At 45.3% G+C, this 13961-nt stretch overlaps 1 protein-coding gene across 1 annotated transcript in view; it reads right to left on the reverse strand.

The window, feature by feature from the left end:
• Nucleotides 1-4598: 4598 nt before the first annotated feature.
• The window catches only part of Kpna7 (karyopherin subunit alpha 7), a 30561-nt gene continuing 21198 nt past the window's right edge, over nucleotides 4599-13961 (reverse strand). The window contains exons 8-11 of the mRNA XM_041678283.1: nucleotides 11806-12039; nucleotides 10820-11002; nucleotides 7964-8110; nucleotides 4599-4792 (exon numbers count right to left, since the gene is read on the reverse strand). Of these exons, the coding sequence (XP_041534217.1) occupies nucleotides 4727-4792; nucleotides 7964-8110; nucleotides 10820-11002; nucleotides 11806-12039 (630 nt within the window). The 3' untranslated portion in view covers nucleotides 4599-4726. The remainder of the gene's footprint in view (nucleotides 4793-7963; nucleotides 8111-10819; nucleotides 11003-11805; nucleotides 12040-13961) is intronic.

Below are 13961 nucleotides of genomic sequence, written 5' to 3' on the forward strand. Positions count from 1 at the left end.
CATGCAGGTATACAAGCAGACAGAGCACTCACATTTATAAATCTTTTTTTTTTTTAAAGAGCATATACTGCTCTTGCTTAGGATCCAAGTTCTGTTCCCAGCACCCACAGTTCATAGCTCACAACCACCTGTAACTCCAGCTCTCGGCAATTCAACTCCCTCTTCTGGCATCTGTGGCCAACTGCAATTACATGGCATGTATTCAGACAGAAACAAATCAACAGAAAGCAAATGCTGGGGATGATGTGGACAAAGAGGAAATCTTATATATGGCTCGTGGGAACAAAAGTAACATAAGCAAGTCCTTCACAGTGGAAATCAGCATGGAGATATCTCAAGAAACTGAAAGTAGATCTACCAAACAGCCCCGCTATACAACTCCTGGCTATTTCCATGAGAGGCTCTAAATCAACATACCATAGAGCTACCTCTATTCCAGTGCTGATTGCAGCTCTCTTCACAACAGCTAAGTCTTGGAGCCAGGCTGGGTCTCCAAAGACAGAGGAATGGTAAACAAAACTGTGGTTTCCACACACAATGGAAGCTTTTCAGCCACAAAACAGAATGAAGTCATGTTATTCTCAGGAGACTGGAGATAACTGGAGATGAACACACTAAACCAATGAAGCCAGTCTCAGAAAGACAAAAGATTGTATTTGTCTAATCAATGCTCCCTGGATATCTAGAGATGTGTGAAGCTGTGTATGGATACACGACAGGGAAGCAGATGTGAGGCTGCCAAGGGAGTGAAGGGGACTAGGGAGGGGAGGGGAGAGAAGGGAGCATGTGGAGAAGGAAGGGAGATATGCTCAACATAAACATAGTGTATGACCAATAGCAATCTACAGCTTCAACGCAATCCCCATCAAAGTTCCAACACAATTCTTTACAGACCTTGAAAGAACAATACTCAGCTTTGTATGGAAAAATAAAAACCCCAGGATAGCTAAAACAATCCTGTACAATAAAGGAACTTCCAGAGGTATCATGATCCCTGATTTCAAGGTCTACTACAGAACTATAGTAACAAAAACAGCATGGTATTGGCATAAAAACAGGTGGATCAGTGGAACTGAATCGAAGTCCCTGGTATAAATCTACATGCCTATGAACAGCTGATGTTTGACAAAGGAGCCAAAATTATACAATGGAAAAAAGAAAGCATCTTCAATGAATGGTGCTGGCATAAATGGAAGTTGACATATAGAAAAATGCACATAGATCCATATCTACCACCCTGCACAAAACTCAAGTCCAAGTGGATCAAAGACTGCAATATAAATCCAATTACACTGGACCCAATAGAAGAGAAAGTGAAAAAGAGGCTTGAATATATTAGCATAGAAGACAACTTCCTGAATAGAACATTAGTAGCACAGACACTGAGATCAATAATTAATAAATGGGACCTTCTGAAACTGAAAAACTTCTTAAGGCAAAGGGCACTGTCAATAAGACAAAAATGACAGCCTACAGAATGGGAAACTATCTTTACCAATCCCATATCTGACCAAGGGTTGATCTGTAAAATATAAAAGAACTCAAGAAACTAGACATCAAAAAACCTCCAAATAATCCAATTAAAAATGGGGTACAGATCTAAACAGAGAATTCTCAACAGAAGAATCTCAAACAGACGAGAGACACTTAAAGAATTATTCACCATCCTTAACCATCAGAGAAATGCCCATCTTACACCTGTCAGAATGGCTAAGATCAAAAACACTAAGGACACCTTATGCTGGTGGGAGTGAAAACTTGTACAATCACTTTGAAAATCAATACAGAGGCTTCTCATAAAATTGAGAATCAGTCTACTTCAAGATCCAGCTATACCAATCTTGGGCATATACCCAAAGGATACTTCATCTTACCACAAGGACACTTGCTCAGCTATGTTCATAGCAGCTTTATTTACAATAGCCAGACCCTGGAAACAACCTAGATGCCCCTCAACTGAAGAATGGATAAAGAGACTGTGGTACATTTACACAATGGAATATTGCTCAGCTGTTAAAAACAATGACATCAGGCCGAGCGGTGGTGGCACACGCCTTTAAACCCAGCACTCGGGAGGCAGAGGCAGGTGGATCTCTGTGAGTTCAAGGCCAGCCTGGTCTACAAGAGCTAGTTCCAGGACAGGAACCAAAAAGCTACAGAGAAACCCTGTCTCGAAAAAATAAAAAACAAACAAACAAATCAATGACATCAGGAAATTTGCAGGCAAATGGATGGAACTAGAAAAAAAATCATCCTGAGTGAGGTTAAGACAGACATGGTATGGACTCACTCTTAAGTGGGTATTAGTTGCAGAGAATAACCAGGCTACAACCCATAGCACCTGAGAGGTTACGCAACAAGGAGGGCCCAAAGGGAGATGGGGACACATGGATTTCCCTGGGTAAACTGGGGGCCAAAGGAGTTTAGGAACATGCGGGATTGGGTTGGGGGCTGGATGAAGGGAAAGAATAATGAAAGAGATGTCTTGATGAAGGGGGCAGTTTGGGGTCAGGTACCTGGTACAAGGAAACTCCCACGGATCTACAAGGATGACCCCAGCTAAGACTCCTAGCAACAGTAGATAGGTAGCCTGACCTGGCTATCTCCTGGAATCAATTGGTGATTACCCCAGTTGTCATCAGAGAGCCTTCATTCAGTAACCGATGGAAGCAGATACAGAAATCCACTAAGCACTGGGCCGAGCTCTGGGAGTCCTGCTGAAGAAAGGGAGGAGGGATTGCAAGAGCCAGGGGGTCAAGGTCACCATCAGGGAACCCAGAGAGACAGCTAACCTGGGCTCATAGGAGCTCACAGACTCTGGACCAACAGCTAGGGAAACTGCGTTGGACCGACCTAGGCCCTCTTCATAAACGTGAAAGGCGTGTAACTTGGTCTCCTGTGGGACTCCTAGTGGCAGGAGCAGGGCCTGTCCCTGCGGCTTGAGCTGACTTGCAGGAACCTATCCCTCATACTGGGTTGCCCTGCCCAGACTTAATACAAGAGGAGCCTACCCTACTTCAGCTTGATATGCCATGCTCTGTTGACAAGCCCCAACCCTTTCTGAACAGAAACAGAGGAGTGGATGGGGGAGAGTGTTGAGGGAGGTGGGAGGAGGGAATAGGAGGAGAGGAGGGAGGGGAAACTGCAGTTGGGATATAAAACATATGAATAAATTCAATTAATAAGAAAAAACAAACAAAACCCAATATAGTCTATGAAGCTTTCCTAGATCCAGTGCATGGCTCAGCGGCAAAGACATCTGTCCCTAAGCCTGATGATCAAAGTTTGATCCCTGGTCCCACCTAGTGGTAAGAGAACTGACTCTCCCAAGTTGTCCTCTGACCTCCACCCACACACTGTGGCACACTTATACATACAACAAGTGAATGCAATTTCAAAATGCCCTCATGTGATATGGTACTATGCATAATAAATATATACAATGAAAATTTTTTAAATATTTATTATGTATACAGTATTCTGTCTGTGTGTATGCCTGCTGGCCAGAAGAGGGCACCAGACCTCATTACAGATGGTTGTGAGCCACCATGTGGTTGCTGGGAATTTAACTCATGACCTTTGGAAGAGCAGGCAATGCTCTTAACCACTGAGCCATCTCTCCAGCCCCCTACAATGAAAATTTTAATTTTAAAACGATCCTAATCTCCAATGGTTAATATTGTTACCTTGATGGGACCTAGAATCACCTAGGAGAAGTTTCTAGGTGTATCTGTGAGAAATTATATTTTATTCTTTTTTTTTTTTTTTTTGGTTGTTTGGTTTTTTTGTTTTTTTGATTTTTAGGGTTGGGTTTTTCTTTCTTTTTTTTTTTTTTTTTTTTGGTTTTTTGAGACAGGGTTTCTCTGTGGTTTTGGAGCCTGTCCTGGAACTAGCTCTTGTAGACCAGGCTGACCTCGAACTCACAGAGATCTGCCTGCCCTCTGCCTCCCGAGTGCTGGGATTAAAGGCATGCACTACTAACACCTGGCGAGAACTTATGCTTTTCTTTACATTGTGTGTGGGTTGTGTCTGTATGTATGTGTGCAAACACATGGAGGCCTGAAGCAATAAAAAGAATCGGCCCCTGTTACTCTTCCAACCTACTCCCCCTGAAGCAAGTTCGTGACTAGCTAGCTCGCTAGCTCTGGGGAATCCCATGTCCACCTTCCAAATCTGGAATTACGAACAGGCTGCCACATCCTCCTGGCATTTCCATGGGGATCCAAACTCCAGTTCTCCCGAGGGCACACCAAACACTAGCCCCTGAGCCATCTCCTCAGCCCCCACAGAAGATGTTCCAGATCAGGTTAACCGAGGAGGGAAGCCTCTTTCCAAAGTCAGGTAGCACTATCCCATGGGCTGGGGTCCCAGTCTAAATAAGGAGACAGTGAGTTGAGCACCAGCATGCATCTCTCCCTGCTTCCGGTGCGTGGGTGCAACATGGCCCGCCGCTTCGGGCTCCTGCCACCATGCCAGACTGTACCCTCAAACGATGAGCAAATCTTTCCGGAAGCTGCCTTTTCTGGGTACTTGATCCTAGCAAGAGAAGTAACACATACAGAAACCACACAGAAGAAGTGAAAGTGTTGAATATTTTATTAAGATTTAAAAGCTTTGTGTGTGACGAACCGAGTTCGAGGAGGGGGCACCTCTCAAAGGCGTGAGCCCTGTGTGGCTTGGTCATTGGGCAGCTGTGAGAGGTCTGTCTTCTAAGTGCTTTGTGTATTCACACTCTCGGCCCCCGGTAGCGAAAACTGACGACATCTTCTTCCTTCACGAGGACATCTTCTTCCTTCACGGAAGAACAGACACTGTTACGCTCCAGGTTTACCAGCTTGCTGTCACAGCATCTTTGACATCCCAGCTGGACTAGAATTTCTTCCAGTGAGTTCTAGAACTTATCTCAAGTGACCTTGAGGCTCCTCAGAGGCACAAATTATCCAAATACTTCTTAGGTTGGGCTTGGGGGTGGGGCTGTGTGGAGCAGGGAATTACAGGCAGCTGTGAGTCACCTAATGAGGGTGTTGCGAACCGAACTCAGGTCCTCTGCAAGAGCGGTTTGTGCTCTTACTGTGCCTGCCTCTGCCTCCTGAGTGCTAGGATTATAGGTGTGGACCCCATCACTGGGTTCAGCTTCATTTTAACAATTAAAATTCTATATGTGTGTGTGTGCACGCACATAATCAAGCAAGCAAGCACGTGTACACATTCCACAGCCTTGTGTGGAAGTTGGAAGATAGCTTGTGGGAGTTTACTCTTTCACTGAGTAGATCCTGGGACTTGAACTCAGATCATAGGTTAGGCAGCAGCATCTTTACACACCCAGCCACTTTACCAGTACCATCTGAGGGATTTTTAAGCTTGCTGCCACTGAGACCATCCCAAACTGAACTGAAACCCTGTTCCTATTTAACACTGACTCACACCTTCTACCCCACCCAGCCTCTGCGACCCACCAGTCTGTACTTTCTGTTGCTTATGAGTTTGCTCGCTCTCAGGACCTCACAGACACGGAAATCAAGCAAGATTTGCCCTTTTGTAACTGGCCTTGTGTGTCTATGGAGTATGTGTGCCTACATGTGTGTAAATGTTCACATGCACTTACAGAGACCACAGGTTGACTTCAGGAGTCTTCCTCAATCACTTGCTACCTTAGTCTCTCACTGAGTCTGGGACTCACCATTTTGGATAGACGGGGTGGCCATCGGCCTGTCTCTGCCTTCCAAATGATGGGTTTACAAGTGCATGCGCTAAGCCCAGGTTTTTACATGGAGGCTGGGCTGTAGCTGAGGTCCCCCCCATGTTTGTCTGGCAAACACTTTACCAACTAAGTATATCTCCAAAGTCTCCACGGCCTTGAACTCTCCACGCAGCCAAGGATAGCCTTGAACCCCTGACCCTTCTGTGTTTGCTTCCTGGGTGCTAGGGTTACAGTCTAGTGTCATTGCCCCCAGATAACTTCTATATGATGTATATTTTACCACTAGACAGGATCTTCATGAAAACTGTTATCTGATCCCCCTTTTCTCAGGGTGGCAAGACAACTCAGATAGTTTGTGGAAGAACTCATCCCCAAACTATTCTAGAACAAGACAAAATTCAGTCAGGGGCAAGATGGTTTTCCAACAGCTGGGCCAGGCTGCATTGTTTGCATTCTTAGATAGGAAATCATCTTAAGTGTCCTGTCCCTTCCTTTCCCATTCCTCTGCTTCAGCTAAAGAGCCAAGAAAAAGACAGTTTCAGACTGGAAGCAAAGAGATAAACTCCTATGGGTGAAGACTGGCTTTGTGTGCAGTAGGGAAGCCAAAGGTCAGCCTCAGTCATCGTTCCTCAGGGCCTGTCCATGTTGTTTAACAGTGTGTGCGTGCATATATGTATGTGTGCATGTGTGTACGCATGCATGTGCATATGTATGTGCGTGCATGTGTGTGCATGTGTATATGTGTGTGCATGTGTGTATATGCATGTGCATGTGTATGTGCGTGCATGTGTATATGTGTGTATATGTATGTGCATGTGTATGCGCATGCATGTGTATGTGTGTATATGTGTGTGTGCATGTGTAAGAAGATAAGGGTATGTTGCTATAGCATGCATGAGGTCAAAGGCAACTTTCAGAGTCATTTCCCCTTTCTACTGTGTGGGACCCAGGGGTTGAACTTCAGTTGTCAAGCTTGACAGCAAGTGCCTTTGCCCAGTTGTGCTCAATAGTTCTAGGACAATCTGGCAAAGGCTAGGATCATTTGAGAGGAGGGAATCTCAATTAAGAAAATACCTCCAACCAGACAGTGGTGGTAGCAAGCCTTTAATCCCAGCACTGCGGGACCCACATTAAAAAGCCTGATGTAGTAAGGTGGTGGTACACACACCTTTAATCCCAGCACTGAGGAGGCAGAGGCAGGCAGATATCTGTGAGTTCGAGGTCATCCTGGTCTACAGAGTGAGTTCCAGGACAGCCAAGGCTACACAAAGAAACCCTGCCTCAAAAAAAAACAAGACAAAACAAAACAAAAAAAAAAAGAAGAAGAAAAAGAAAAAGCTTTCATAAAAATCAGCCTGTGGGCAAACCTGTGTGACACTTTCTTAATTGGTGATTGATGGGAAGGGCCCAGCCCACTGTGGGTGGTGCTATCTCTGAGCTGGTGGTCCTGGGTTCTATTAAGAGAGAAGGCTGAGGTTATCCTTCCTTACCCCTTCTGAGGAATGGATACGGGGTTGAGTGGGGGAAAGGTACAGGGAGCAGGAAGAGGGGAAGTGGGGAACTGTGGTTGGTATGCAAAATAAAAAAAAACTTTTAAATTAAAAAGAAAGAAAGAAAGAAAGAAAGAAAGAAAGAAAGCAGGTTGAGCAAGCCATAAGGAGCAAGTCAGTAAGCAGCAGCTTTCTACGGTCTCTGCACCAGCTCCTGCTTCTGGGTTTCTGCCCTGTGTGAGTTTCTGTCCTGACTTCCTTCTGTGATGAACATTGATGTGGAAGTGTAAGTCAAATAAACCCTTTCCTCCCCCCACCCCTACTTTTGGTCACGGTGTTCCTGACTATCACAACACTGGTCCATCTCACCGGCACCCCACATCGTTTTTGCTGTTGTTTTGTGAGACAGGCTCTCTTGCTGGATTGGAACTTCATTTGGCTAGACTGGCTAGCCAGGGATCAAACGTCTCTACCCACCCAGAACTGGGATCCTAAACATGTTTCAACATCCCTGGACTTTTCACATGTGCTCGAACTCAGGTTCTCATGCTTGCATAGCAAGTGCTCGACCAGCTGAACCGCCTCCCAGCTCACAAACAAGCTTCTTGATACTCGAAGGCCACAAAGAAGAACAGGAGCCAGGAAGGCAGCCAGTTAAATTCAGGAGGGTGGGAAGAGAAGTCAGCCTGACCAAGCGCCAGGTTCACTGCGATAGCATTAGAAGCACGGCCACCAAGAGGTGGCCCCAGGACGTGGGGCCCTTGTTACTCACCTCACCAAAGTGTTTCTCAATAATGTTCAGGGCACTCTGGCTAATATGACAATTCTGGTGGAGCTGTAAGGACTCGATTTTTCCAATACCGCCAAATTCCTCTATCAGAAGACACAGGTTTTCCTTCTCATGCAGCTTGTCTGCCTCCTGAGGATGGATGGGGACCAGCAAAGAGACCATCAGACACTGAGTGTGCTGGAGAGTGGGTGCTTCAGCTGGACGGCCCTAAGGGAGCTTTCCTAGGTAGAGACAGACCTGTTCCAGCAGGAGTGGCTGCAGACCCATTGGAAATGCCAACATTCCCTCTCGTTTCATTAATTTATTTTCTCAATCATGCATGTGCACATTTATTCACAAAATCTCATTCACAAAATCACCCATGAAGTCATTCATTCACAATAATCTCCCATGAATTCATTCACAAACTCTCCCATGAATTCATTCACTCACAAATACATTCATGAATTCACCTATGCATTTACTTGTTCACACATTCACTTTTCTACTCAAAATGTATTCAACATTAGAGAATACAAACATAATAAATATAAAAATGCTTTTGTCCAAAGCATTAAAGAATTCAAAATGAAAAATATTCAATAAAAAAAACCAAGTGCAAGTCAGGTGGTGGTGGCCCATGCCTTTAATCCCAGCACTCAGGAAACAGAGAAAGGCAGATGTTTGTGAGTTCGAGGCCAACCTGGTCTGCAGAGCAAGTTCTAGGACAGGGTCCAAAGCTGCAGAGAAACCCTGTCTCAAAAAACCAAAACCAGGGGCTGGAGAGATGGCTCAGAGGTTAAGAGCCCTGGCTGCTCTTCCAGAGGTCCTGAGTGCAATTCCCAGCAACCACATGGTGGCTTACAACCATCTGTACTGAGATCTGGCGCCCTCCTCTGGCCTGCGGGCACACATGGAGGGAGAATGTTGTATTCATAATAAATAAATAAATCTAAAAAAACCTCAACAAAACCAATACTGGGCGCACGCCTTTAATCCCAGCACTCAGGAGGCAGAGGCAGGTGAATCTCTGAGTTAGAGGCCAGCCTGGTCTATAGAGTGGGTTCACAGGACAGGCTCCAAAACTACAGAGAAACCCTGTCTCAAAAAAAATAAAATAAAATAAAATAAAAAATAAAAAAAAGAAAAGAAAGAAAAAAGACGAACAACAACAAAACAAAAACCCCTCAACTCCTTAACCTCCTCTTCTTTCCACCCCCTAAGTGTTGGCATAACAGGCACACCCAGCTCAATCATTAAAGGAATTCACAGTACCAGTGCCTGATGTTCATCCCTTCTCCTTTGTGACTGTCCTGAAGAAATGATGTTATCCTGTCTTAAAAGATTTATGGTGCTTTTCAAACCTGTCCTATCCTCCTTTGACTTAATTCCCGATGGCTCACCAGATCTGTTTTAAAAGTTTGATATAGGGAGGCTGGAGAAATGACTTGGTGGCTAAGAATATTGATTGGTTTTCCAAAGGACACAGGTTCAGCTCCCAGTGCCCACCCAGTGGTTCATAACCATTTGTAATTCCAGTTCCAGAGGATCCCATGCCCTCTTCTGGCCTCTGCAGGCATGTGGTGCACAGACATACATGCAGGTAAAACACCCATTCACATAAAATAAAAATAAATCAGTCCTTAAAGAAAAAACTGACACATGGTGATGCCTTCCTGTATTCTCAGTATTTCAGAGGCCTCATGATGCAGAAGGACTACCATGTAAACCTGCCTGGGCTCCATAAGGAGACCCTGTCTCCAAAGCAAAAAAAAAAAAAAAAAAAAAAATCAAAAACAAAAACTAATTCAGGAGAAATGACTCAGTGTTTAAAAGCACAAATTACTCCTACAGAGGACCTGAGTTCAGTTCCCAGCACCCACACCAGGTGACTCACAAGCATCTGTTGTGAGCTGCAACTCCAGCTCCAGGGGAATCTGATGCCTCTGTTTGCACCCGCACTCACATGCACGTGCCCACGCACTTAAAAATAAAATAAAGCTTTTTTTAAAAAGGCCTAGTAACTTCTTTTTAAAGACAGGGTTTCTCTGTATAGCCCTGGCTGTCCTGGAACTCACACAGCAGACCAGGCTGGCCTCAAACTCAGCTTCTCCTGCCTCTGCCTCCTGAGTTCTGGGACTAAAGGCGTGTGCCACAATGCCTGGCACTGGCACAGCTCTGTAAACAGAGGGTGTTTCTGCACCCTCTGTTCTGCGGGTTTCTCAATCTCAGGTGGGATAAACCCACATCTTCACCAGCCAGCCTCCCCTGCCCCCCAACCCATGCCTTTGGTTCACTCACTCACTCACTCACTCGTTTATTCATTCGGAGTCAGGGTTTCATGTAACCCAGTCTGGCACTAACTTGCTATATAGTTGAGGGTGACCTTGAACTCCTCACCCTCCTTACCTCAACCTCCGGAGTGCTGGTATTATATATAGGCCTGTAGCAACCTGCGTAGGCTATGTGGTGCTTGGATGGAACCCAGGATGGAACCCAGGGCTTCACACATGCTAGGGAGGCATGCTAACAAATGTGCTACATCCCAGCCCGACTTACTTGTGCTACTTAAACTTTTTACATTCATTTTCTCTCTCTCTCCTGCCACCCCTTGTGTATGCATCAGCACATGCACCATTGCACATGTGTGGAGGCCAGACGACAACTCGCTGAAGCCCCATCTCTCCCACAGCCACATGGGTCCTGGGGACTGAACTTGGGTGGTCAGCTTGGAGGCAAGCACCCTTACCCACTGAGCACTCTGGCCCCCACCCCAGCAACCCCACTGCCGTATCTCTGAGAAGTACGCTCACATGCTCTCTGTCTTCGGGTCTAAGACTGCCGTTCAGAACAGCTTACCTGGAGAAAGTAAGAAACGATGTCAAGGACGATGGTGATGATCTTCATGTCTGGAGCAGTGAGCAGATTTAGCAGCGGCTCCAGGACTCCTGAGTGCACAAGCATGCTCAACTGGCTCTGAGAGGCCCCTGTTGCGAAGTTTGCCACGGCCCACACAGCTTCCTTCTGGACCCTGAATTCTGCCTGCAAAGACAGGGGGTTTATGTTCTCTACAGTGCCAGGATCATCATAAAGGGATGCTGACTTGACTCGTGCTTTGTTGTTGTTTCTATACATTTTTGAGACAGGCTCTCATGTAGCCCAGGCTGGTCCCCAACTTGCTATAGAGACGAGGAGGACCTTGGACTTCTGGCCCTCCTACCTCCTCTTCCCAAATGCTGGCCTTACAATGAGAACCACCATGCCTGGTTTATGTGGTACCGACACTCGGTCCCAGGGCCTTGTGTATGGTTGGCGAGCACTCTACCAACAGAACCACACCTTAAGCTTTTAAAAATAGGGCTTCACAAGCTGCAGAGAAACCCTGTCTCAAAAAAAAAAATAGGGTTTCACTATATAGCCAAGGCCACCCTGGGACTATGTAGCCTAGGTAGGCCTTCAATTTATAATCCTTCTGTATGTTAGGACTACAGGTGTGTGCTCCAGACCTGGTTTAACTTGGTTTACTCTCCAGGACAGATGTAAGAGCTGAGCTTATATATGAAATTTATGTCCCATGCCCTGACAACCTGCCTTCAATTCATCAGAACACAGCATGTGAGCAGAACCATGAAGTAGGCAGACTGACTCCCACAGGACGCATTTTCTTAGACAGGGTCTCACCTGGCTCAGACTGGCTTTCCAAGCACAGTGTCGCCATGGAAGACCTTGAACCTTTGATTATCCTACTTCTCTCTCTTCATGAGAGTGCTGGGGATTGAACTCAGGTCCTCATGCTTGTACAACAGACTCTGTACAGACTCTCTCTCCCCGGCTCCGCCACTTACGTTTTTTAGTAGGGCTACCAATGGGGGCAGCAGGTTACACGTGATCAGTTGCTGGATGTGGTGTCTGGGCCCAGCAGCCACGTTGCTCACAGCCCAGGCAGCTTCCTTCTGGATGGAGGACTTTGGGTGTCTCAGGAGCTGACCCAGTACCTTCAGCATGCCAGCATCAATGGCCATCTGGGTCTGCAGATCTGTTCCTGTGACAATGTTACCCAATGTGCGGAGAGAAGGTGTCTGGAAGGACCAAGACAAACAGCTAAGTGTCACACAATGTGTCCCAATTCAGGAGTCACATGCTGAGTGCTGCGCCCAGTAATATCTGGAAGTTGTTGGGGTTTTATTCGGCCAGCATACCCGCAGCTGCTTTTACATAGTCTCAAGTACTTGTTTGTTTCCCAAAGGGTTCTGAGTCAAGGTGGCTAGATAAGGGAACTATGGGTAAATGATGGTATAGAGGGGGCTGGTGTGCAGCTACAGGTAGAGTGCTTGCCCAGCATGTGTGTAGTTCTGTGTATATAAACCTGGCATGGTGCTGCCCACCTGCAATCCCTGTGCGTGGGAGATGGAGTTAGGAGGTCCCAAAGTTCAAGGTCCTTCTTGGCTATATAATGAATTTAAGGCTAGCCTGGACAGATTCAATGCAATGCCCATCAAAATCCCAGCAAAATTCTTCAAAGACCTCGAAAGAACGGTACTCAACTTCATATGGAAAAGCAAAACACCCAGGATAGCCAAAACAATCCTGTACAATAAAAGAACTTCTGGGGGCATCACAATCCCTGACTTCAAACTCTACTACAGAGTTATAGTACTGAAAACAGCATGGTACTGGCATAAGAACAGACAGGAGGACCAGTGGAACTGAATAGAAGACCCAGATATCAATCCACATATCTTCAAACACCTGATCTTTGATAAAGAAGCAAAAAATATCAAATGGAAAAAAGAAAGCATATTTAACAAGTGGTGCTGGCATAACTGGATATCAACATATAGAAGAATGAAAATAGATCCATATCTATCACCATGCACAAAACTCAAGTCCAAATGGATCAAAGACTTCAACATAAAGCCAGCCACACTGAACCTTATAGAAGAGAAAGTGGGAAGTATACTTGAATGCATTGGCACAGGGAACCACTTCCTAAATATAACCCCAGCAGCACAGACACTGAGAGAAACAATTAATAAATGGGACCTCCTGAAACTGAAAAGCTTCTGTAAAGCAAAGGACATGGTCAACAAAACAAAATAACAGCCTACAGAATGGGAAAAGATCTTCACTAACCCCACATCAGACAGAAGTCTGATCTCCAAAATATACAAAGAACCCAAGAAATTGGACACTAAAAGATCACATAATTCAATAAAAAAAAATGGAGTACAGACCTAAACAGAGAACTCTCAACAGAGGAATCTAAAATGACTGAAAGACACCTAAGGAAATGCTCAACATCCTTAGTCATCAGAGAAATGCAAATCAAAACAACTCTGAGATTCCATCTTACACCTGTAAGAATGGCCAAGATCAAAAACACTGATGACAACTTATGCTGGAGAGGTTGTGGGGAAAAGGGAACACTTCTGCATTGCTGGTGGGAATGCAAGCTGGTACAACCTCTTTGGATGTCAGTGTGGCGATTTCTCAGAAAATTAGGAAACAACCTTCCTCAAGACCCAGTAATACCACTTTTGGGTATATATCCAAAGGATGCTCCATCGTGCCACAAGGACATGTGCTCAACTATGTTCATAGCAGCTTGTTTGTCATAGCCATAACCTGGAAACAACCTAAATGCCCCTCAACCGAGAATGGATAAGGAAAATGTGGTACATTTACACAATGGAGTACTACACAGCAGAAAAAAATAACCACAGTTTGAATTTTGCAGGAAAATGGATGGAGCTAGAAAACATTATTTTGAGTGAGGTAACCCAGACACAGAAAGACAATTATCACATGTACTCACTCATAGGTGGGTTTTAAATATAAAGTAAAGAAAGCCAGCCTACAAAGCATAATCCCAGAGAACTTAGACAACAATGAGGACACTAAGAGAGACTTACATAGATCTAATCTACATGGGAAGTAGAAAGTGTAAAAAGACAAGATCTCCTGAGTAAATTGGGAGCATGGGGACCTTGAGGGAGGATTA

The sequence above is a fragment of the Microtus oregoni genome, unplaced genomic scaffold (assembly GCF_018167655.1).
Source record: "Microtus oregoni isolate MIOR12 unplaced genomic scaffold, Mior012 000029F_ref0000214, whole genome shotgun sequence".
Taxonomy (NCBI): domain Eukaryota; kingdom Metazoa; phylum Chordata; class Mammalia; order Rodentia; family Cricetidae; genus Microtus; species Microtus oregoni.